Source organism: Pseudopipra pipra, chromosome 20, assembly GCF_036250125.1.
Source record: "Pseudopipra pipra isolate bDixPip1 chromosome 20, bDixPip1.hap1, whole genome shotgun sequence".
NCBI lineage: Eukaryota > Metazoa > Chordata > Aves > Passeriformes > Pipridae > Pseudopipra > Pseudopipra pipra.
In genome coordinates, this window is record NC_087568.1 from 6,196,305 (window position 1) to 6,219,989 (window position 23,685).

At 61.1% G+C, this 23,685-nt stretch overlaps 3 protein-coding genes across 7 annotated transcripts; 2 read left to right on the forward strand and 1 right to left on the reverse strand.

The window, feature by feature from the left end:
* The first annotated feature begins 250 nt into the window (after positions 1–250).
* Positions 251–5,085, forward strand: CDK9 (cyclin dependent kinase 9). The gene is made up of 7 exons (XM_064677056.1): positions 251–398; positions 997–1,078; positions 1,169–1,259; positions 2,755–2,921; positions 3,113–3,284; positions 3,361–3,509; positions 4,457–5,085. The coding sequence occupies exons 1-7, from the start codon at positions 307–309 to the stop codon at positions 4,820–4,822; spliced, it is 1,119 nt and encodes a 372-aa protein (XP_064533126.1). The 5' UTR covers positions 251–306; the 3' UTR covers positions 4,823–5,085.
* A 1,487-nt stretch (positions 5,086–6,572) lies between these two features.
* On the forward strand, positions 6,573–11,527 carry FPGS (folylpolyglutamate synthase). Of its 5 annotated transcripts, none has more exons than XM_064677051.1 (15): positions 6,573–6,711; positions 7,631–7,759; positions 7,864–7,917; positions 8,034–8,098; positions 8,180–8,294; positions 8,416–8,493; positions 8,787–8,848; positions 8,949–9,051; positions 9,148–9,225; positions 9,296–9,443; positions 9,521–9,619; positions 9,802–9,952; positions 10,041–10,116; positions 10,443–10,509; positions 10,611–11,527. In XM_064677051.1, exons 1-15 carry the CDS (start codon positions 6,613–6,615, stop codon positions 11,036–11,038), a joined length of 1,752 nt encoding a protein of 583 aa, XP_064533121.1. In that variant the 5' UTR covers positions 6,573–6,612; the 3' UTR covers positions 11,039–11,527. The 5 variants fall into 5 exon arrangements, with proteins under 5 accessions (XP_064533121.1, XP_064533120.1, XP_064533119.1 ...); XM_064677050.1 differs by lacking the exon at positions 6,573–6,711 and adding an exon at positions 6,928–6,946; XM_064677049.1 differs by lacking the exon at positions 6,573–6,711 and adding an exon at positions 6,995–7,099.
* ENG (endoglin) lies at positions 11,379–22,733 on the reverse strand. Its single transcript, XM_064677055.1, has 15 exons — positions 22,587–22,733; positions 18,459–18,616; positions 16,091–16,225; positions 15,366–15,516; positions 15,039–15,195; positions 14,744–14,876; positions 14,350–14,524; positions 14,116–14,267; positions 13,848–13,991; positions 13,465–13,509; positions 13,237–13,347; positions 12,890–13,135; positions 12,630–12,693; positions 12,454–12,555; positions 11,379–12,009 (listed from the first exon to the last, which is right to left on the reverse strand). Exons 1-15 carry the CDS (start codon positions 22,642–22,644, stop codon positions 11,891–11,893), a joined length of 1,950 nt encoding a protein of 649 aa, XP_064533125.1. The 5' UTR covers positions 22,645–22,733; the 3' UTR covers positions 11,379–11,890.
* Between the last annotated feature and the right edge of the window lie 952 nt (positions 22,734–23,685).

Sequence of the window (23,685 nt, forward strand, 5' to 3'; positions counted from 1 at the left end):
CCCTCCCACCAGCCCCCCAGTGTCCTCCCGCCCTGGCCACGGCTTCCCCATGCCACAGCATCGGGGTGCAGGAGCAGAAGTTCTGCTTAACCTCTGACGCGTTTAAGCACAAGTGGGGGGCACAAAAACACTCTTTCGGGCAACGCGGAGGGGAGCGGGTGACAGCGGGGACAACATGGCGGGCGCCACTGCGGACTACAACTCCCAGGATGCCCCGCGCGGCAGCGGGGCGGGTCACGTGGCCGCGCTGTCGGGTCACGTGGCGGAACAGGCGGGCCGCGGTGCTGTGGCAACGGCGCGGCCGCCATGGCCAAGCAGTACGACATGGTCGAGTGCCCCTTCTGCGACGAGGTCTCCAAGTACGAGAAGCTCGCCAAGATCGGGCAGGGCACTTTCGGGTGAGTGCCCCACCGGCCACGGCCCTCCCTGGCTCCCCCCCCCCCGGTCTCAGGCCCACAGCCCGGGCCCGGCTCCGCGGCCCGCCCGCGCCAGGCCCTGGTTCGCCCTGCTCGGGTGTCCCTTTCCTCGGTCACTTCTCTGGCTCCAGAGAACCACCCTGGCTCATGAGACCTCTTTTTCCCACCTTGAGGCCCCGCTCACGCAGAGCAGAGCTTATCTTGGAGACAGCTTGGGTGGGGACCTGTAACTTGGCTCAAAATGTGCAACTTGGCTCGAAATTACAGCTTTTTGCCCCAGATGTTCAACCTTTTGCCCCAAATGTGGAACTTTTTACCCCAAATCTACATCTTGGCTCAAAATGTGCTGCTTTACCCAAAATCCTTGTCAGGCTGCAGGAGCTCTTGGCTGTCTCTTGGCTCAGCCAGTCCTGGGGGCCACTGGCCTGAGGGGGATGTGGCTGGGTTGGGTGGTGGCTCAGCTCGGAGCTTTCTGTCTGGTACTTCAGTGTCTTGTTTGTTTTTGTTCCTGGTTAGGAGCACCTGGCTCCTTCTCTTTTTTTTCCTCGTGCCTCTCACGGATTTGTTTCTGTTTTTACAGGGAAGTTTTCAAAGCCAAACATCGTCAGACAGGCAAGAAAGTAGCACTGAAAAAGGTGTTGATGGAAAATGAGAAGGAGGGGGTAAGTGTGGGAGCATGGCTGGGCTGTGTTAGGGAAGGCCTGGACTGGGGGGTGAATCTCTAATCCCTGTCCTCCGTTTCTCTCTCCTAGTTTCCCATCACAGCCTTGCGAGAGATTAAAATCCTGCAGCTGCTCAAACACGAGAACGTGGTGAACCTCATAGAAATCTGCAGGACCAAAGGTACTTTGCAGTGTCTCTCTTGTGTTGCTGATGGCTTTTTTTCAGCCCTGCTGAGCAGGCTGGTGTCTCGTGTTGGGACTGGGGTTGTCTAACTGAGCTTGTTGCTGCCTGTGATGGGGGGTAACGGCTCACTCCCACCTCATGCCATGTTCCCCCACTGATGGGTGCTTGGCAGGCTCAGCACACCTGGCCTGGCTCTGTTTTCAGTGAAATTGCTTTAAAACATTCACTAGAGTTTATATATCATTCCCTTACATGGATTTATACTGGAAAAATACTTTGGAAAGTGACAGCTGCTGTTACAGCCTGCCTTCCCTCCAGTCATGACAAATAAAAATGAAACTGGCAGATCCCTGGTGATGGTGTTGTTTGAAAAGTCCAATCACTGGACTGGCCTAGGACTGGGAAATTGAAGTTACTCCAGAACTGTGTGGATTGTTGTCTGAATAGGTATGAGTAAAAACACCAATAACAAGTTAATTTTTAATTCACTGTGTGATTAAATGAGCTGTGACGATTGGGCGTCTGGCACAGCAAAGGTAAATATTTTTGTGGACTTGTCAGTAGTTTGTGTTTCAGTTTTGTTTTGTTTGAATTCCAGTTTTCGTGCAAATCTACCTTGACCTCAGTTTACAGTAAAGTAGAAAGGTTGCATTTACTGTTCTTAAATTTCAGACTTTTCTCTTTTTACCTTGGAAAGGGGCATTTGGGGCTGTATCTGTGTCAGGAACTGCAAACCCAGTGTAGCATGTACTCTCCTGGCTGGAGAGGAGAGCACTGTGCTTTTGTGGGGACTGAGCTTTTCTGGTTGGAGCTGCTTATCAGCAGGTTTTGCTGATTACAGCTGATGAAAATCAGCCTTTCTTTTAAATAACATTCTGCGTGTGTGCTCTAGGAACAAGATTGAAATCGATTACTTCATTTGAGGTTTCCTATAACAGACTTTAAATTGCAGTTGGAGTTTTAAATTGGTTTGATCCAGAGTGGTCTGTTTTTGTGGATGCTGTTTGAGGTTGCAAAAAGCCTCACTTTCTAATGTTGAGATTGGGCAGGTTTTCCTTGTTAGTGCACGTTTCCCAGGGCTGTCTGTGGATGCCTCTATCGCTGATGCCATCGGCGATGGTGCTTGGCTGGCAGCCACAGCTCACAGGGAGGAAACCCCACAGCCGTTATTGTGCACAGAGCAGCATGAAATGAAGCTTTCAAATGTTTTCATGCCCTTTCCTTGCCTGTGCCAACCCTCATCTCCTGTTCTTGTGTTGCTGTTTTTGCTTAGTGCCTCTTTACAAAGGACCTGCAGGCTCTCTGGTTCTCTGCATTCCCATGCCCTGAGGTTCTGTCTAGCAAGTGTTGTATGAGCTGCAGGGTGGTGGGATGAGCTGTGACAGGGTTAAGGGTCCCACGAGTTGGATCCTTCTGAATCCCTTCCAGCTGTGGATATTCTGTGATTTATTCCATGCCCCTCACTGACAGAACCTCCGTGTCTCTCCCACAGCCTCTCCATACAACCGCTGCAAGGGCAGCATCTACCTTGTGTTTGACTTCTGTGAGCATGACCTGGCCGGCCTCCTCAGCAATGCCCATGTCAAGTTCACGCTCTCAGAGATCAAGAAAGTTATGCAGATGCTGCTGAATGGACTTTACTACATCCACAGGAACAAGGTAATGGGCCAGATCCGTGCTGTGCTCAGAGGCCACCCTGCTCTCTGCGGCTTTCCAAGTAGCAGTTGTCTGAGCACAGGCTGGAGGGAAATCCTTGTATTTCACCTCTTCAGTCTGAGCATCCTGCTGGCAGCAGGCACCCAAGGAGGGCACTCTGATATCTTAACCCTTCAATGTCTGTCCTTGTACAGATCTTGCACCGAGACATGAAAGCTGCGAACGTCCTGATCACGCGGGACGGAGTCCTGAAGCTGGCGGACTTTGGGCTGGCTCGAGCCTTCAGCCTGGCCAAGAACAGCCAGCCCAACCGCTACACCAACCGGGTGGTGACCCTGTGGTACCGGCCTCCCGAGCTGCTCCTAGGTAGGAGGTGGTGGGCTCTGCTGGCTTCTCATCCCTCCTCGTCCCTCTGGGAGACTAACTCGGCATCTCCGTTTAGGGGAGCGGGACTACGGTCCCCCCATTGACCTCTGGGGCGCAGGCTGCATCATGGCAGAGATGTGGACCCGCAGCCCCATCATGCAGGGCAACACGGAGCAGCACCAGCTCACCCTCATCAGCCAGCTCTGCGGATCCATCACCCCGGAGGTAAGGGCGGGAGCGGGGATGTGGTGTGGAGAGTGTGAGGAGTGTGAGCAGGGTGTGGGGCCAGGCACTCCTGGGCTCTTCCCTGCCCTGTGTGCTGGCTGCTGTGTGCTCCCAGCAGCACTGGAAGGTGCCTGCAGCTGGTAGGGAGGCTGGAGAGTCTTCTAGGCTTCTGTGTTTGGGGGTTGTCTCTCAGACAAACATACTCAATTTCTGCTTAAAGAAGGGTGGGGTCTTTTTTCTGTTGAGAGGTTTGTCTCTGGTATTTTGCACTGGTCACCTTGAAAAGCCTCTTGAATTCTGGCTTGTGATTTGTGGTATCGTCTCAGCCTTGGGGGGAGCGCTGGGCCCGGTCCTTTCTCAGCTCCTCCTTTATCAGCAGCTCGTCCTGCCCTCTTGTGGGGAGCGAGCTGAGGGATCCCAGCCCGGGCTGGGATCTGTGGAATGTTGTGCCGGCAGCTGCAGAGTCCTGACCCTGCAGTCACATTCATTATGTACATACATTGAAGGCGCTTTCTTTGCCACCTACTGTATTCTCTGCCAGATCAGGGTTGAGATAAATGCTAGTGATTGCAGCTTTGCTTTCTAAGGATAAAAGGTGCCACATCCGGGTGATTGTGTAGCAATCAGTTTTGTCACCTTATCTTTCTGTCTGTGGTAGCCATGCTCTCTAGTAGTTGTTTTGTGGGAGAGCCAGAAATCCTGGAGCATCCTGCATGCTGTTTCCACACCAGAAGGCCCTGTCCTGACTTGTCCACATGTCTCCAGGCGTTAGAGCACCCTTTAATGCCTCCTTGTTGCTGTGGGAACAAGGTCTGCTGGCTTGGAAGTTATAAAATAGAGTTGTTATTTCAGACCTCACCCTGGTTTGCCTGAGGGTGTTTGAATAAAAAATGGCTTGTGCTTTTGGTAATTATTTCTTGTCAACCCCCTTTCCTGCCCCTTCCCAGGTGTGGCCCAACGTGGATAAGTACGAGCTGTACGAGAAGCTGGACCTGCCCAAGGGGCAGAAGCGGAAGGTGAAGGACCGGCTCAAGGCCTACGTCAAGGACCCCTATGCCCTCGACCTCATTGACAAGCTGCTGGTGCTGGACCCCGCCCAGCGCATCGACAGCGACGACGCGCTGAACCACGACTTCTTCTGGTCGGACCCCATGCCCTCGGACCTCAAAAACATGCTGTCCACCCACAACCAGTCCATGTTCGAGTACCTGGCCCCGCCGCGCAGGAGGGGTGGGCACATGCCCCAGCAGCCGGCGAACCAAGGCAGGAACCCGACGGCCACCAACCAGACTGAGTTTGACAGGGTGTTTTGACACCCAGCAAGGCCCTGGCTGGGCTTCTCTGGGATGTCCCAGCGAGGTCTTTTTGTCTAGGAAAGGACTTTTTTCAAGGTGAAGTGACTGATGGCGCTGGCAGAGCCCAGCCGTCTCCTCTCAGCCACCGCGGAGCTGCGTGACTGGGGAGGTGGCACCTGTGAGCTCCACGGTGTTTCCCTGCAGTTTTGCCTCAGAACCTGTGTTCCCCACCCTCTGCAACTGTCTGTATTGGTTACATTAAACTTTCAGATCAATTGTCATGGATCTGGTGATGGATAAAGAGTCTCTGTCCATGCTGGGGCTCTTGGCAAATGGTGCTGGGACCAGCAAGACTGGGATTAGCTGCCCTGGACTAAGCTGGGCCCTGCTTGGAGATCTCAGCTTTCTTGATTGGTTGTAGCTCCTGCATGGAGTAACTTTTGAGCACTGAATCTTTGATGTAGGATGAGGCAGGTGCTTCTGAGTCATCAGAGGTGTCCTGGGGAAGGCAGTCGCTCTAGACAGCATGACTTGCTCTCACTGCAGGCTGAGATCTAGCCTGGAAAGGGGCTTACTTGGAAAACCAGGGGGGTGGCTGGCAGAGCTGAGTGCTCCATATAGCCCGGATTTGCAGTGGGAATCATTGGTCTCTGTAACAGCATGTGGCATCTATACTTTCTTCATTGTAAATCACAATCGGGAGTCCTGGGGGACACACCCACCCTGATTCCCTGCAGCCCTGGTTGGGCAGGAGTTGGGATGGGGGAGGGAGTTGTGAGTGCTGACCTGGCCTGGGGTGAGACCTGCCATCCTACTGGAGTTGCCTGTGCACACACTGACCACCCGTGCGCACCTTATGCCAGAGCTTGATTGCTTCCAACTCATCCAGAGCCAGTGCTCCTCCGCAGTGCTCCCTGCAGTGTCTCCCATGGCTGTGAGCTGTAGCTGGCCACCTTCTTGCTGAGCCCCAGGGATCCCTAGACTCAATGTGTGTGATGTGCCACGAGTGACAACATTTGGCACTTGTTAACTTGTCTGTTAATGACCATTGGCAAAAGCCACGTGGGTAGCATAAGGCCTCAGGATAAAAAGTGTGGATAATAGAAGACTTGTACAAGGTAACTCCGTCTCGGCTCTGGGCTCTGAAACAGTGTCTGGTTGGGGGGGATCTGTTTCTTTGGAAAGGCAAGTTGGTTACAAGCAATAAGCCAGTTGATTTGTGTCGTTGTGGATAAACACTGTCCTGTCCCAAACAGCTGGTTTGAAGCTCGTGTTGCTCTGCTGCCCATCCGGAGACAGCAGCGGGAGTGCTGCACGACAGCCCCTGTTACTGCCGAGGGCAGATGCAGGGTCGGACACCCTGAAACCCCGGTACTGGGGGGGGGGGGGGTCAGCGCAGGCAGCGCTGCAGTGGATTAACTGGCACTGCTGGAGCAGCCCGGGGGCTCTGCTGGCCCCAGGCGAGGGCTGCGGGGTCCGGGGATCCCTGTGCCCCGGCTGGGCGTACGGGCTTCAGGGCCACATCCCTGTGCTGGCGGACTAAGCGACCTCGCGTGGCGTTGCGTCTGGTGCTGCATCCTCATCCTCGTCCTCTCCTGTCCCGAGGGGTCGGCCGGGATCCCCCTCCCGCGGTGGTCGCGGAGGGGGCGCCGCCCCGCTGCCCTTCGCAAAGATGGCTCCTCCCCCGCCCCTTCCCTTGCCCTGACGTGGCGCGCGCTGCCCGGCCCAAAGATGGCGGGGGGGGTGCGGTGCGGTCCCGCCTCCCCCTCTCCCCCCCCCCTCCGGCGGCGGCGCGCGCGGGCGCGGGGATGGTGGCGCGGGGCTTGCGCGCGCTGCGCGTGGCGCTGCGGGCCGGGGGGCGCCGCTTCGGCACGCGCCCCGCGCGCGCCCCCGCCACGGACTACCAGGTACTGCCGCCGGGAGCGCGCACGGGGGGCGGGGGGCGGGTCCCAGGGCCCCGGACAGCGATGCGGGTCCGGTACCACGGGCGGCGGCTCCCCTCCCATCCCGCACCCTCTGCCATGTCCCGCAACCCTGGGCCGAGTGTCCCCGCTTTCCGCTCGGGGCACCCCGCAAACCGCCTCGCCCCGTGGCAGCGGCGGGTGACCCCGGCCTGCGGCGGGAGCCGCTCCGGCAGTTGCGGTGTGTCCCGGTGCCACGCGGCCGCTCCAGGCGTCGTGGGCACGATGGCAGTCCCCCGGCGTGCCCCCCCGGGCAGGCGGGAGCGGTCCTGCCCCGCGCTCCCTGGGGCTGGGAGCGCCGCCGGTGCCAGTTGCCGCTGTTTGACGGGCCAAGGTCCAGCTGCCTGGGTGGGGTGTCCCCACGTTAGGAACATGTGCTGGGCCCATGCCAGGCCCCCGGTGCAGCGCCAGCCGCACGTCCCGAACCAGCGTGTTTGGTGGGCTCTTGTCCCACGTGCGCCGTGCAGGTGCAGCGCTCCTGCTTCAACAGCGCGGCTGCTTCGTTAGTGCCGCTCGTTAAACATCGGGTGTGCACTGGAGCGCTGCCCGCTCCCGCCGGCGACCTTGTCCCACTGAGCAGCAGCGGGTGCCGGGCGCTGGCCTGCCCTGTGCCCCCACCGCGGGGCCAAGGGGCGCCTGGGGAGGGACGGGCAACCCCTGCTCATAAGTAGCCTGTCCCCGTGACAGGCTCTGGCGCTGCCGGCTCGGCCCCGCGGCGCCATGGCAGAGATGCTGCCGGTGTGGGTGGCCACGGGCACCACTGAGGGGACCGAGCCCGATGGGGTGGGTTAGAGTGTGGTGGGCTTGGGGCAGGCAGGGTGGGTGGTGCTGGGCACCATCCTGACCACCACGGGGGTCTTTCTAGGATGCAGTCCGGATGCTCAACACCCTGCAGACCAATGCCAGCGACCTGGAACAGGTGAAGCGGGAGCGTGGCGACCCCCAGGCCCAGCTGGAAGCCATGCAGGGCTTTTTGGAGAGGAGTGGGCTGAAGGTGAAAGGGGGGTCCCCGTCCCTGTCCCCCTGTCCCGTCAGCGGTGCCACCCTGCTCGGCACTGGCAGCTGCGGGGCTCTCACAGGGTGGTTGAACTCTTACAGGTCGAGGACCTGGATCGACTGAACATCATACACGTCACGGGGACGAAGGGCAAGGTGAGCCGGGTGGGTGGTGCTGCGGGGGACTGGAGGCATGAGGGGGAGCTGCTGGCTCTGTGGCTCTGCTTGCCCCTGCCCAGGCACAGGGGGCTTTAACGCCACCCTCTCCTCAGGGCTCAGCCTGCGCCTTCACCGAGTGCATCCTCCGCAACTACGGGCTGAAGACAGGCTTTTACAGGTGGGCAGGGGGGTCAGGAGGGTTTTGGGGGGCTGGTGGTGCTGTGCCTGACCATTCCCCCTGCTCTGCACCCCCCCCCAGCTCCCCTCACCTGGTGCAGGTGCGCGAGCGGATCCGCATCAATGGGCAGCCCATCAGCAAGGACCTCTTCAACAAGTACTTCTGGCTGGTCTACAACCGCCTGGAGCAGACCAAGGTAGGGGCAGCAGGGCTTATGGGGGTGGTTCTTCCCTTGGGTCCCCCCTCCTGGGGCTCTGTGCCCCCACTCTGGTTGGGGATGCCCTGTGCTGTCCCCTCACGCCCACTCTGCCTGGCAGGACCCAGTGCATGCCAGCATGCCGGCGTATTTCCGCTTCCTCACCGTCATGGCCTTCCATGTCTTCCTGCAGGAGAAGGTAAGTGGTGGTGGTGGTGGTGACCTCCAGCTTGTGATGGGTTGGGGACATCAGGGAGGAGGGAACATAGGATCCAGCCCCAACTTGGGGCAGAACTTGCATGGGTCAGGCTGCTGTGGCTGTAACCAGGGGATGCTGTGCTAGGTGGATGGTTCCCCAGCAAATGGGAGGTGTGTTCAGGTGTGGGTTTGGAAGGGATGGTGACAGGGACCTGGCCCCACCCACATCCCAGAATCCATGGGGACTATGGTGCTGGTGGCCCTGTGATGACTCCAGTGTCCCCCTGTCCCCAGGTGGATCTGGCAGTGGTGGAGGTTGGCATTGGTGGCGCCTATGACTGCACTAACATCATCAGGTAGGAGCTGGTGTGGCTGAACCTGTTCCCCAGAGCTGCCAGGCCCTGGCGTCCCCACTGTGGTGGGGACAGTGGGGACACTGCTCTGCTGCATCCCCAGGGCACCGGTGGTGTGTGGGGTCTCCGCCCTGGGCATCGACCACACCAGCATCCTGGGAGACACCATGGAGAAGATTGCCTGGCAGAAGGGGGGCATTTTTAAGGTAGGGAGACCAGGTCATCTCTCCTCGTGGTTTTGGGGTGTAGTCCCCTGTGACTCTGAGCTCCCGTGTGTCCCTGAGCATCCCCATCCTTCACAGCCTGGCGTGCCAGCATTCACTGTGGCGCAGCCGGAGCGGCCGCTGGCGGTGCTGAGGGAGCGAGCCCAGGAGCGGAAGGTGAGCTGGTGGCGGGGATGTGGATTTGGGGGTACCCCAAGGCGGGGGGCTCAGCCTTCTCTCCCTGCAGTGTCCCCTCTACCTGTGCCCGGAGCTGGACGAGTTCGAGGAGGGCTGCCGGGCGCTGCAGCTGGGGCTGGCGGGTGCCCACCAGCGCTCCAACGCCGCCCTGGCCCTGCAGCTGGCGCGGATGTGGCTGCAGCGCCGCGGCTGCCAGGGTAAGGCAGGGGGATGGGGATGGGGGGCAGACCCCGCCATGACCCCCAGGGTCTCAGTGGGGTGCCTGTCCCCCCAGGTCTTGGGGAGCTGAAGGAAGTGCCACCAAGCACTGAGCTGGTGGGGAGGCCAGTGCCGTTGGCGCCTGCCTTCCACCCCACCGATGCCATGATCCAAGGTGCAGTATGGCCACACCAGGAATTCCCCTCGCTGTGTCACAGGGGACATGGCAGGGCCATGCTGAACCCCAACCAGTGCCATGTGTCCTGGAGGGCACAGTCTGCCCCACACTGGATCCCCACAGGGGTACCGGTGCTGGGGAGGGTGTGGGGGTCCCATCCATGCCCTGTGTCCCCCCAGGCCTGCGGGACACAGAGTGGCTGGGCCGGACCCAGGTGCTGTCCCATGGCCCTGTGACGTGGTACCTGGACGGAGCTCACACCACCAGCAGCATCCAGGCCTGTGTCCGCTGGTTCCGCCAGGCTGCCCTCAACCAGGACAAGCTCCACGAGTAAGAAGGGGACACGAGGGGGGACACATGCCCGGGGGGGCATGGTGGTGATGCTGGGGCATGGGCCACCTGCCCTCTCTCCCTGCAGCGGCTCTGAGGTGCGTGTGCTGCTCTTCAACGCCACGGGGGACCGGGACACGGCGGCGCTGCTCAAGCTGCTGCTGGTGAGGTTTGGGGGAGCACAGGGGGGTCTCTGTGCCCGGATGCCTGGGCTCTCTGCCTGTCCTGGGGCCTGCTTTGCTGTGGGAGCAGGGAGCTGCGAGGTGGAGCTGGCCCCCTGTCTGTCTGTCCATCTGTCCACCCTGCTGTCCCTGGGTGTATCCCACCTCAGCTCCCCTCACAGGGCTCTCACAGTCCTGGGTGTGGGGAAGGGACTTGGATCACCACGCCCTGGCCCCTGTAACTACACTGGTGTGGGACTAGTCCCAGTGGAAGTCCCACAGGTGGGTCCTGAGGGTTCCTGCAGTGGTGATGCCCCCTCTTCCCCCAGCCCTGTCACTTTGACTACGCTGTCTTCTGCCCCAACTTCACGGAGGAGTCAGTGGCCAACAATGCGGGTGAGTGCTGGGGAGCCGGGGTCTCCCCTGGCCCCCCTTCCCAATCCTGACCCCCTCCCTGACCCCCCCAAATCTCTGACCCCCATCCCCATCCCTCCCAGACCAACAAAACTTCAACGTGACACTGGAGAATGCCCTGACCCGCTGCCTGGAGAACCAGAGGACGTGGACCCGGCTGCTGGAGGAGAAGGGGGGGCAGGACCCCTGGCTCCCAGCTCCCCTGCGGGTGGGGGGGCTGCTGGAGCCAGCCCCTACCCGAGGCTCCCTGCTCCTCGTGCCCCCAGCCCCGCGACCTCTCAACTCCACAGCCCTCGTGTTCCCATGCCTGGCCCAGGCGCTGCAGTGGGTGGCACAGGGCCGGGACCCCCATTTGGCAGCCCCTGCCACCTCGGGGGCTCACCCCCACCCTGCTGCCAGCAGCGGGGCCGTGCTGCTGCGGGAGGCGGCTGCTGTCCGTGTCCTGGTCACCGGCAGCCTGCACTTGGTGGGGGGGGCCCTGCGGCTGCTTGACCCTGCGCTCTCCCAGTAACTGGATGGACTGGGCTTTGCACTTGGTTTTACTTGAAGCAGCAGTTGTGCCCCCGATGATGTCGGAGGCATCCGGGAGGGCACATGGGACACCCTCGCCCCACCCCGGCTCAGCCATTTTTCACCCCAGTGCCTTTTGCCTGTGCCCTCCCGGGGACACTGCCCATGTGTGGGATGCTCCTGGCCCACATTCCCCTCTTGGTGAGACTGACTGGGGGTCCCCTGGGTCTGGGGGGAGCTACCCCAGGCTGTGCTGGGGTCCCAGTGCCCAGGGGGTGGTTGGGGGGGCAGTAGGTGGGAGCCTCAATCTGTGGCGAGGCTCAGCATCAGGGCAAGACTAATTTAACATAGGGGAGATTTTTATTATTATTAATAACAGTTTGTAACTTGTATGGGGAGCTGGGGGGGGTGTGGTGGGTTCTGCCCATCGCCCTGTGGGAGGGCAGCAGCCTTGCACACCCCCATCTGAATAAACCTCTTGCTGCTCCCAGTGGTGCCTGTTGCCTTCTTGGGGGGATGCAGGAGGGGCACAGGGGTCACCCCAAGTGCTGGGGCATGTCCTGGGGGCACCCACTTCTTCCCCCCCCATTTGATGGGGAGCCTTGGGGGAGGCTTTGGCAGTAGCTGCTCTTTCTGCCTCCCCCCTGCAGCGGGGGACCCCAGGGGGGTTGCAGGGTGCACCCCCCCCGGCGTGGGCTGCCCTCGGGGGGCCAAAGCATTCACTGAATGAGTAACGGAGGCCCCCTCTGGGCTCGGCCTGAGATTTGGGGCAAAAAATCAGCTTAATGGCACCGGGGTGGGTCCCGAAGTCCGTTGGCCAGGGGCTGTGCAGGCTTGGGGGGGCCCGGGGGCGTCAGGCCATGCTGCTGGTGGAGCAGGGGGTGCTCTGGGTGCTGCCGATGCTGTGGTTGGTGCTGCTGCTCTCCGAGGCTGGCGCCGTGCTGGAAACCGGCTGCAGTTTGGAGATGGGACCTGGCTCACACCGCCCGCCATGGAGCCGGGGGGAAACACCAAGGGGAAACCACACTCAGGGCGAGTGGTGGCGGTCTTGGCTTGTCCCCACCGGACCTTACAGCCCTCATGCACAAACCCTGGTGGGTCACTCCCCAACTGGCCCCTGAGCCCCTGGGATGGAGATGAGCATGGGGGACCATGGTGGCACCAGGAGCTGGAGGGAGGGCAGGTGGCAGAGGGGACCCCAGGGTAGCAGGAGGGACCCCAGGAAACTGTGGACACCTGGAGCAGGGTTATTATATGGCATTGCCAGGAGGGCTGTACAGACGAGGGTAATGGAGCAGCCTGGTCCCTGGCTCACCTGGGGGTCTTGACCAGGGGGAAAAATGGGCAACCCAGTAAGGGACACACGTGTGGTCCCCCAGTCCCACCATGGGGTCCCCAGGGGTGGTGGATACTCACGGGTGCGCGAGTAGATGCACCAGAGCCCAGCGGTGAGGAGCGCCCCGATGAGGAAGGCACCAAAGGTGATGCCCAGGACAGCAGCCAGTCCCAGCCCACGGCCTGTGGGAGGACAAGGCCATCAGCACCTTCCCACTCCCATTCCCACCCTGGCCCCTTCCCTGCCCCAAACTCACTGTTGGGTGGCCGCCAGGTATCCTTCACTGTCACCTCCAGGACCTTCTCGAAGTTGGTGTTGTTCTGCAGAGGTGGAGGTTGGGGTGAGAGGTGGGGGGAGATCTGCACACCCCAGTAAGGGGACAGGGCTGGGAGCCTCGAGGCTCTTTAACCAGGGAATGCTGCTCCCAGATGGGCTCCATCACCCAATGGTGTGGGACAAACCTGCCAGGCTGGGACTGGTGTGGTGGCATTGCAGGGTGGGGGGGGTTACACTGACCTGCAAGCCAGCCTTGCATTTGAGGGTGGCGGAGAAGGGGATGCGTCCGCCCTCGGGAACAGCATAGGTGAAGCGGAAGCGCCAGATCTTCCTCCCGTGGCTGCTGGGGGGGCCCTCCAGCACGGCCACCCCCACGTCATGTGCTTCCCCACCCTGCACCAGCAGCACCGGCTCCCGCCCCGGTGCCACCAGCCAGCAGTCCTTCAGCTGCAGGTCGGCCGGGTGGTCGTCCCACATCATGGATGCCTGCCGTGGGTAGAGGGGAATAGGGGCACACCATCAGTCAAGGTCACTGGCCCAGGGGCAGTTAGACTCCCCCAGCCTGGGCACTGGGACAGCGGCAGTACCTGCAGGAAAGCCTCCTTGTTGACCTCCAGCTCTGTCTGTGGCACCTCGAAGGCAGCGGTGGGGAAGAGGCGCAGGAAGAGCTCCCGCGGGATCTCGCACTGGAAGGCCACCTGCAAGAGGGGACAGTGCTGAGGCCACCCCCGGCATGCAGCACACTAGCACCCAGACAGCAGTGGCATCAGTGCCCTTCTCCCACCCTTGGGCATGCTGGGAAATCCGGCTCTTACCCGTATGTCCTGGAGTTCTGTGCCCTTGGACAGCTTGATGAGGAGCTGCGAGAAGGGCAGGAAGGTTGGGTCAGCCAAGTGATCCTCACTGCCAGGGTGTATTGTCCCGCTTGGATGGGATGGGATGGCATGGGAGGGTCCCACCATGGGATGGGATGGGATGAGGTAAGATAAGATGAAATGGGATGAGACAGTCCTACCATAGGATGGGATGGAACAGAATGGAGTGGGAGCCCCACCCACACCCCCCTTCCATCTCGTGGATGTTTCCAGCCATGCAAAAGCAAGGAGGTCCTCATGGAGAAGCCCCACCAGTCATCACTGAAGCCTTCATGGGGCATCAGAGGGACTGGAGGCAGCACCCCCAGCTGGGCCCTCCTCACCTCATTGTTGGCATAGCCCCTGCCCCCCAGCAAGGTGCCACAGTGGCTGAGGGGGCTTTTCAACATGAAGTGGGTGGCATTTTTCTCTGCCTGGCAGTTGATGTCCCTCAGTGTGATGTCCTTAATGTCCAAGTCCTTGATGACCTGGGGAAAAAACACATGGTGGTTACCCACTGGCTGGGGACAGCCCCGTGCCACCCATCCCGAGCACCGGGAGGAAAATGTGTTGTTGGTGGACACTGGGACCTCCCCCCTCCTTCCCTGTCACCTTCAGGTGGGACTTGATGATGGTGATCTCCATGGTTTCATCTGTGCACGTCCAGGGCTTGAGCAGGAGCAGCAGCTGGTGGGGCTGCAATTCAGGAGTGGGGGTCAGGCGGGTCATGGGGGTGATCATCTCAGTCACCTTCTTGGCCGCCTCTGCAGGACAGGGAGATGGGGTGCTGAGTGGGGGTGGTGGTACTCCCCACCCCTCCCAGCCCTGGTGCTCTGGGGGCCTCACTGTTCTCCTGGATCTCCATGCTGATGCGGGTGGTGGCGGGGATGGCGGAGTAGGAGGCGATGGTGCTGTAGTTCTTCTCGAAGGCTTTAGCAATGAGGTCCTGCTCCGTGTCAGGCAGGAGCTCCCCAGGCAACAGCGTCGGAAAGATGGTCATGATCTTGTAGTTCCCAGAGGCCTGCAGTGGGAAGGGGGGCAGCACAGAAGGGCTAAATGGGGATGGGACAGCTGGGTTTGTCCTTGTTAGGAAGGGTTGCAGGAGGGACGCTGCCATCTCCCCATGTCTAATGTCCCCAGGTGCCCTCCTGCCACCCTGCCCATGCCACTGGCATCTCCTGGGTCCCTGGCAGACCTGTTGGTGGGGGTCGTGGGGGAACACATGTCCCAGTCAGCCTACCATGACCTGGATGTTGCACTTCTTGAAGGAGAGAGACCAGGTCAAGTTGGCCCTGCTCTGCAGGATGAGGATCTGGTTGCTGACGTGATTCTCGGGACAGCTGAGGGACAGGTTCACTTCTGTGATCAGGGAGCTGCAAAACCGCGAGAGCCTCCTCTCAGCATCAGCATTCCACACCAAGGGGTCCCATATCCAACTTGAGATGTGGGGCTTTGCCTTTGAAACACTCCAACATCTTCCCAAGCATCTCCAAGCATATCCCACCCCTGGGGTCCCATTGCTGGCACTGCGGTACCTGGGCTCTGGCTGCAGATGGATGATGTGAGCAGCCCTGGTGCTCTGGGTGTCCCCGTGTGAGCAGCTCTTCACCCCGTGGAAGAAGACCTCAGTCTCAAGGTGCAGCATGGCATTGAAGTGGTTCTGGGGGATGCAGTTTGAGGGGCTGCTGGCGTCTGTGTAGATGGGGGGATCGACAAAGCCAAATCAGGCTCAGTGGGTGGGGAGATGCTCAGGGCCATCAGTCCCCATGGCATCTTGGGGGTGTTGTCAGCCTTCCGGAGCAGGAATATCACTCCAGACCCCCAGTGCCAGACCCTCAGGGCCAGACCCCAGCCCCACGCACCTTCTCCCAGGCGGAGCTGCACCCAGCGGGGATCCCGCAGCTCACTGTAGGATGTGATGCCCCCGTAGGTAGACTGAGCCCAGTTCAGCAGCTCCTCCTCACTAGAGGCCTTGGGTGGCTCTGCAGTGGTCCCTGAGATGAGGTGGGCATCCTGTGGGCCAAGAGGCAGCCTGAGCCAGGCTAGGGGGCAAGGCTCATCCCTCCCTGGTGTGGGCTGGCATGGGGAAAGCGAGGAAAACCTTTCCCCTCAGAGTGAAGGATGCAAGTGTGAAACTAAACCAGGTGAGCATCCCTGGAGCCTGAGCTGGGGGTCACCCTGGATGAGTGGGGGTTTTCAGGGACATGGGCTGGGAGTGGCAAGAGTGGCCGGCGGCACGCGGAGGGTTCGGCCCACTTTATTATTAGCCACAAACAAAGCAGGAGGTTTATTTTGCTAACAAAGCGCCCGACCCCGGCTCAGCTCACTGGAGCCAAACCCCATCCCTGACCTTCCTCTCACCGGCCAGAGGAAACGGGAGCTTTTTCCAGCCCTGTGCGTCATTCCCTGCCTGGCCAGCCCTGTGCTCAGTGCCGGGAGTGGCCAGGAGCGTCCCCTCCTCCCTGGGGCACCACAAGCATCATGTCTGGGGATGGGAGGGACACAAATCTCCCTTAAACATCTCCATGGATGGCCCCAGCCCTGCTGCACCCTGGGATTGCTCCTGGTGTGGGGCTGTGGCACTCACGGTGTGGATGAGCAGGTGTGGGCACCGGGAGGTGATGTTGGCAAAGCAGTGGGCGCAGAGGAGGACGAGCACCGGTGACCGGCTGCAGGCATCGGCTCCTGGTGTGATGGACACTGTCAGCAGGACAGTAGGGGCCTGTGGGGAAGAGGAGAATGTCACCACTGCGGCCACCAAGCCCCAACTGCTGTCACCTCCCTGGCTGCCCCTGGAGCCAGAGGCAGCTGGGAGAGACTTTGGATAGGAGGCAGCTGTGGTTGGGTTCAGGGGGCTGGTGGGGGGATGCAGGGATGCCACATGGATGTGTACCCACACTGGGGGGGAAAAACACCCCCTGGCTTCCCCAAGCAAGGGACCAGAGTATCCCTACCTCGAGGATGATGGTATCCCCACGCTGGGGTCCAGGGATCCTTGAGTCAGAGACTGACTAATCTCTGCGCTGGGCACGAGGGTGCCCACTGTGGACTGGGCTGTCCCCACACTAGAGAGTGGCATGTCACCACACTGGGGACTGGGACTTTCCTATACCAGCAACCAGAGTATCCTCATACTGGGAACTGGTATGTCCCCACACCAGAGTATCCTCATACTGGGGACTGGTATGCCCCCACATCAAGGACTGGGGTGTCCCAACACTGGGGCCAGGGAATCTCCACTCTGGGCACTGGAGCATCCCCATTGTAGGTACCGGGGTGTCTCCCACTAAAGACTAGAGAATCCCCACCATGGGCACCATGACATCCCCCCAGAAGGTTTCCCAGCCCTATCCCAGCACTGTGCAGCCACTCCAGGCTCAGGAGCAGCCACACTGGTGTGCAGGGATGCCGGGGGCACAGTGCTGGCACACATCATTCCCTGTGGCTAGCACTGCCTGGTGGCCTCCAGCCGGAAATCCGGATGGGGAAGTCGAAACATCAGGCGCTAAGTTTGGCAACTGCCTCCCGAATCACGGCTCGCAAAGTGCTGAGCCAGGCAGCGGGCAGGGAAAACCAGCTGGGGACCAGCCGGGTGTAGGCAGCTGCCGGTGCCGGGCACAGGGATGACGGGATGAAGCCTTGGGCATCCCGACCTGGCCATAGCCCTGTGGGTGGCCGGGGACCCCGGGTGGCCCCGGGCACTGGGGAGGAGCCGGCGGCTGTTTTTCCTGCCGCGTGTTTTGTGGCGCTCCATTGTTTGGCTGCGCGAGTGGCGGGAGCCTCGTCGCTCCCGCCGCCGCCTTTCGGGTTATTTTTTTCCTTTTTCTTCTCTTTTTTTTTTTTTTTTCATCGTAGGGATCTGCTTATAGAAAGCGGCTTCCAGTAATTCTTCTATAAGTGGAGCCGCGTCCCTGCCCGACTCCCCCCGCCCGCCGCAGGGCTCGGTGCCTCAGCCGTGACATCAGTGCGTGTCCCCTGCCGCCGCTGGTGACAACCCCGGGGCAGCCCCGGCCCTGGCACCTATCCAGGATGCCAGGGCCAGGTCACACGGGGCTGGGGCAGAGGGGCTCTTGCAAAACCCACCCTCCCCAGCGCCTCCTGGCCTGGCTCCCACCCCCGCCCTGAAAAGCAGAACTGGGAGAACTGGGAGGTGGCGGGGGCGGGGGGAGTGTGGCGCCGGGCAGCCCAGGGCTGGGCCAAAATCGGGTGCTGGGTTTGTGGGGCCCCAACCAGAGTGAGAGGAGCTGGACTGTGCTGCAGAGCCACTGTGCAAACCCACGTGCTGGTGCAAACCCACCCAACAACGCCAGTCAGTACCAGCGCCAGCCCTGCCACTGCTCTGCACCAATCCCTGCCAAAAGGCACCCACAAAGGGATTATTGCCCCCTGGCATGGCCATGCCAACACTGGCAGATAGGTTGGGTGCTTTAAAGCGATGTGCCTCCTTGATCCCTCCTTCCTCCTTCCATTCCTTTATCCCTGCCTCCATCCCTTCTTCGATCTCTATCCCTCCATCCCTTCCTCCTTTCCACCCCACCTTCCTTTCCACCTTCCATTCCTCCTTTCCTCCTCAGTGTGGTCAACATGGCTCTGCCAAGCTCCTGAGCCAAAACCAGGCCACCTCCCCAGGGAAATAGGGTGTCCTGGGATGTCCAGCACAAGGACATCTGCCCCAGGAGCATATGGACTGTTAGAGAATTTGCCCCTGAAGTCTTTAAAATCCCATTGGGGGCAGAGATGCCCGTGGCTGTGCTGGGAGGGGAAGCCTGGCAGAAGGCACCATGGAAGAGGTTAATCCAGATCCTCTCACTGTTCCTTACTTAGAGGAAAGTTTTGACAGCTGGGACACCCTGCCTATGAGGACAGTGAGAGGGTGACAATGCTGTGGTGACAGCGTGAAGTGACAGTGAAAGGTGATGGTGCCGGGGCGACGCACCGAGACCCCTCTCGCTCACCTTGGACCACTTGACGCTGAGGACGTGGACTTCATGGTCGGTGCCCAGGGAGCCGCTGCTGACACAGCCCCGCGGCACCGTGCTGGTAGTGTAGGAGAGGGCGATGGGCGACTCCCCCGTCACCGGCTGCAGGTCACAGCCCTCGGCTCTCCCGGGGTCTGGGCGGAAAACAAGAGACCGTCAGTCCCCGCCGCACGGATGTGGGGTGACAGCACATCGGGGGACACGATGCGGGAGGGGGCTGAGTGGCCGCGCCAGCCCCGGCACTGCCTCCGCGCCCCTGACCCCCGGTCCGGCGTCACCACGGCCCCACGGCCAGCACAGCACCCCCGGGACCATCTGCTACGTGTCTGCTCAGGGCCCGTCCGCCGCCGCCGGCCCCCTCCGCAATCACGTTAATGACTCTTGGATCCGGGCTGGAAAAATCTGCTGTCCCTGCTCGGCACTGCCGTGTGCCAAAACTCGCACCCGGCCGCCCCGAGCGCTGGGGCGGTGGCGGAAGCCCCCCCGCGTTCACCCCCCGCTGCAGGAAAGTGGGAAGCGCAGGTATGGAAATGGCTGTGAAGCTCATCCTCCGCGGGCGCCGAGGCGTGAGCTTTGCCCCATCCCGAAGCTCCCGGCGGTGCGCGAGCGAGCGGGGCCGGGCCGGCGGCTGCCAAGGGAAATCCTGAGTGCAAACAGCCATTTGAAGGCCTGATCCTGTAAATCCCCACGTGCCTCGGCTGTTTCCTCTGCCCCAGGCAGCCCTGCTGCGACCAGGCTGTTCTCGAGCTGGCCCCTGAGGACCTGCCTGCACCCCCAGGGGCTCAAAGGGGGCTGGGCAGTATGGAGCCCTGTGGCCACAGCTGGGGGCTTCCCCTGGGATAACAGTGCCTGAGACACTGTGTTTTCTTTGGAAGAGGCCACTGAGCAACACCTCTTCTTGCCCTATCCTTTCCCATCCCTGGTGGCTCCAGCCACCATACTGGGACATCACTGGACCCCACTCCAGGGCCTCCCAGCCACCCCCACAGGGACTGGAGTTAAAGAGTGTGATGTTCCAGGTTGTTGAGGTTTTGGGATGTGGCACCCAGCAAAGGACCGCTCATACCATGTCATGCCCATCACGGTGTCCCCAGGCCACGTCTCACCACCAGGGTGGCCCGACCATGGTGGCAGGGTCACGGCGCAGACCCTCGCGGTGACGCTGCCATGGGCCCACTCATTGTCCGGCGCTTCCTCCCCCCAGCGTGGCGGCCGCGCGGCCGGCAGCATCGGGAGGAAGATAAACAGCTGCTTATCTGGGCGCCACAGGCTGTGTCCCTCTTCCCTTCCACTCCTGCCCTGACAGCGCTGGGCACGGCCGCGCGGCCCCGGCACTGCTGGGCAGAGGACAGGGCAGCTCGTCACACCTCCTGCAGCATCCTGCCGGGAGGTCAGGCAGGGCCAGGGGCCACGGCTGGGCTCGCCCCTGGCACGGGGCAGGGATGCCAGCGGAGGGGGATGCGGGGCAGCGGTGCCAGTCGGGCACTGTCTGTCCCTGGGGAAGGCAGCGGGCTCCAGCATTATGTCAGGATCAGATAAGGGGGCTCAGCTGGGCCGACGGGGCGATCAGATAAGGGCACTGTTATTTTTGTACTCCAGGAAAGGGAAAAAAAATTTATAAGAAAGAAAGAAAGAAAATCCACTTTATGTTTTTCCAGCCGCCTGCCCTCTCCCTTGCTTCGGCGCAGCTGAGACCAGGCAGCAGGAATGGTCCCACTGTGGCTCCCCCGGAGCTGGGGGCACAATTCCTGGGTTTTTGGTAGATGAAAGGCTCTGGGCAGAGAGCAATGCTGGGGTGTGGGGTGCAGGGCAGGGGTGGACCTGGTGGCGCAGGATGCCCATGGGATAGGCAGCGCCACTTTGGCATTTCTGCATCCGGCTGTGTCGCCTCGGCACTTGTGTAACGATCTGACCCAGGTGGCCCCATCAGGAACGGGGATGGACCCTGCGCTGCAAGCTTGAGAGGGAGTTGTCATCCTCCGAGCCACTGCTGGCTGTTGGACCACGCAGAGGTGGCATCAGGGCTCAGGGGTGGATGGGACCAGGCTTCGGCTCTGACGCAAGCCACACCATTCCTGCCACTCTAAGTCAGCTGGGTGCCGAGAAGCCTCTCCCCAGGGGTGGGAAGGGATGACTCAGCACCGTGCTCACTCCATGGGGAGCAGTGCTGGTCCCTGCTGAAGGGCACAAAGTCCCCCACCTCTGGAAGCCTGCTATGTCTGTGCCCACAGCACTGCACCCACTGTGGGCACCCCAGTCCCATGGCACAGGTCCACTGTGGGCACTCCCAGCACCATGGATCCCTGTGAGGGAGAGGCAGCAACTGGACAGGATGTGGTGAGTGGCACAGGTAGGCAGGACAGGGACAATGTCAGAGCTACGCAGGACACGGACCACACAGCACAGCTACATAGGACAGGGACAATATGGCATAATCACATAGAATGGGGTCCATATAGCACAGCTGCATAGGTTAGAGGTGGTATGGCCACAGGAGATGGTCTATACGGCAGAGTGACACAGGACAGGCACAGATACATATGACAGGGACGATATAGCTCCATTACATAGGACAGAGACTGTACGGCACAGCTATGTCAGCTGGGGACCGTATAGCACAGTCAGGACAAGGACTGCACCACTCAGCTACGTGGGACAGGGACAGTGTACAATAGCTGTGTAGGATAGGGACTGTACAGCACAGCTACATAGGATGGGGATCATACAGCATAGCTAAACAGGACAGGGACCATAGGGACAGACACTCAGGATGGGGACCATATGGACTCAGCCCACATAGCACAGACGTGCTAGGGCACGTACGGCACAGGCATATAGGATGGAGACTGCAGGGTACAAATACAAAGGACATGGACTGTATGGCACAGATCTTGCACAGCTGTGTAGGATGGGGACCAGACGGCACAGCTATGTGGTATAGGGACTATACATCATAGACAGTGAGGACAAGGCCTCTGTGGCACAATGACATAGGATGCAGAGTACATGGCACAGAGATAGGATGAGGACTGAACCCACAGCTACAGAGGACAGGGACCTTATTGCACATCTACATAGCATGGGCAACCACATGGCACAGCTACAGAGAGCACAGACCTTATCACACATATAAACAGGACAGGGACTCTATGGCACAGCTATAGGATGGGGACTGAGCCTCACAGCTACACAGGACATGGGACTTACTGTACATCTACGAGGATGGGGACCATATGGCACAGCTATGGGGGACATGGCCCACATGGCACAGCCTCACCAAACAGGGACTGTCTTATATCACAGGGTTGTGAAATAAGAGTGGGCATTGAGCCTGGCAGTGGGGCCACCCACGAGCGCTGGCCCCCGAGGTGGCTGGGAGGGACTGACCCAGCCAGGACACGCAGTGCCACTGGCCTCGGCCCCTCCAGGCAGCTGCTGCCTTCCCAGCTCCCCTCCCCTCTGCTAGCAGGCCATGTCCCCAGGAACCCAGCTCCCTGCCCCCCATCAGCTCCGATGTCCCTGGGCATGACCCCCTTGAAATTCCTCCTGTAGCTTTGAAGGGACCTCGGGGTGGCCCAGCTGCTCTGGAGGCAACCAAGCCTCCATCTCCTTTTCCACATCCCATGAGCATTTTTCCCCATTCCTCCCCTCCAGCTCCATCTCCATATACCACGCAAGGCTTTACAGGGTTTTTCCCGTTTTTTGCTCCCAGGTCTTCGTCAACACCTCCACACCCCACGGTGGTGGGAGGCCACCGAAGCCACTCCAGACCCCCGGGTGCCATTGCCTTGACCGGGGCTCGGCAGCAGCGTCTTCAACACTTTCCGTGCCCTGGTGACGCAGCCGGGATTTTGGGGGGTCCCAGGGAGTGGCCGGGCTGTGCTGTGTGTGTTCCCGGAATTCGGGGTGGGTTTGTCCCTCGCCACCCTCGGGGCTGTCCCCAAAAACCTCCTCTCGCGCCGGTTTTTGGGGGTGACACTGTGCGGGCACAGACGGGACCCCTTTGGCCACCGACCCAGAGTCGCCGCTTTCCCGTCGCGGGGGTCCCTTCCCGCGGTCCCATCCCGGGGGTGCCGTCCCGCGGTGCCCCCCATCCCCACTCACCCGGGCGGCCGAGCAGCGCCAGGAGCAGCGGCAGGAGCGGGGCGGCGCGGGGGCCCATGTCCGCCTGCGGCCGCTCCCCGGGAGCCAGCGCGGAGTGCGGGCGGCGGCAGCGGCAGGAAACCGACTCCCTTCGGAGGAGGGTCCGCGGCGGAGGAAATGCCGCTGGCGGCGCTGGGGCCGGGCCGGCGGCGGGGCGGGGGGGGCGGAGAGGACGGACCCCCCCTCCCCCGGAGGCGCCGTGCCTCAGTTTCCCCCCAGCGCCCTGCGGGGCTGCGCCTCCGGAGGGGCGCGCTGGGAGCGCCCCGAGCAGGGAGAGGGCGCTGGTACCCGGGGTGGGTGTCCCCAGGGACCCCCAGGGCTGGCACTGGCGGGTGGGAGGGGTGTGGGACACAAGAGTTCTGGTGACGTCCAACCCTCCTAAATTACATCCAGTGATGGGGATAGGGGGCTACCCCAGGCAATGGGGACAGGGACATCCCAAGTGATGGGGATGGGAACTGCCCCTGACATTCAGCTCCCACTGCTCCCAGCCAGCACTCTAGTGGGGTCACCATGTCCCAGGCCAGTGGCTGTCCCATGGCCCTGGACACCCACTCTGGGGGCATGGGGCAGGTGGAGGCCCCCCAGCACCGCTGACTGCCTTGCCTGCACCCTTGACCAGGCCACAGCCAGGGCTGCCCGAACACCCCTGCCTGGCAGGGTTTGGGGTTTGGGATCTGGAGGTCCTTTGTGACAGGGGTGTCTGGGCAAGGGGGGTCACAGCCGAGCACTGCCAAGGTGGGAGCCATGGGGTGTTTGGGGACACCCAGGGACCCCCTTCTGCACCCCTGCCCCATTCCTTCTGCATGTGCCAGTGGCTGCTGGCCGAGGAGAGAGCCCTCACACAGTTATCAGTGGGGCTGAGATGCCCGTGCCGGGGGTAGGCACAGGTCCCCGGGGGTGCTTTCCATCCCGACCCACGGCTCACGGGCATGGGGACAGAATGGGGACCTGCCAGGGAAGCCAGCGACGCCTGTCCCCACAGCCGGGATGTCCCCGGAGATGTCGATGACCCGGGGTGAGCAGAGTCATCTCCCATGACAGAGCACTGCCATCTCCT

What these genes read in the sequence shown, in the direction of transcription:
- FPGS (XM_064677051.1), top strand. Translation starts at nt 6,613, where the DNA reads ATGGTGGCGCGGGGCTTGCGCGCGCTGCGCGTGGCGCTGCGGGCCGGG. An exon ending in ATGTCTTCCTGCAGGAGAAG is followed by an intron (nt 8,494 to 8,786) that starts GTAAGTGGTGGT and finishes CCCTGTCCCCAG; the next exon opens with GTGGATCTGGCAGTGGTGGA. An exon ending in GTCAGTGGCCAACAATGCGG is followed by an intron (nt 10,510 to 10,610) that starts GTGAGTGCTGGG and finishes CATCCCTCCCAG; the next exon opens with ACCAACAAAACTTCAACGTG.
- CDK9 (XM_064677056.1), top strand. Translation starts at nt 307, where the DNA reads ATGGCCAAGCAGTACGACATGGTCGAGTGCCCCTTCTGCGACGAGGTC. An exon ending in ACTACATCCACAGGAACAAG is followed by an intron (nt 2,922 to 3,112) that starts GTAATGGGCCAG and finishes GTCCTTGTACAG; the next exon opens with ATCTTGCACCGAGACATGAA. An exon ending in GCGGATCCATCACCCCGGAG is followed by an intron (nt 3,510 to 4,456) that starts GTAAGGGCGGGA and finishes GCCCCTTCCCAG; the next exon opens with GTGTGGCCCAACGTGGATAA.
- ENG (XM_064677055.1), bottom strand. Translation starts at nt 22,644, where the DNA reads ATGGGCCCCCGCGCCGCCCCGCTCCTGCCGCTGCTCCTGGCGCTGCTC. An exon ending in GCAGCTCCGCCTGGGAGAAG is followed by an intron (nt 15,196 to 15,365) that starts GTGCGTGGGGCT and finishes CCATCTACACAG; the next exon opens with ACGCCAGCAGCCCCTCAAAC. An exon ending in TCATCAAGTCCCACCTGAAG is followed by an intron (nt 13,992 to 14,115) that starts GTGACAGGGAAG and finishes TTTTTTCCCCAG; the next exon opens with GTCATCAAGGACTTGGACAT.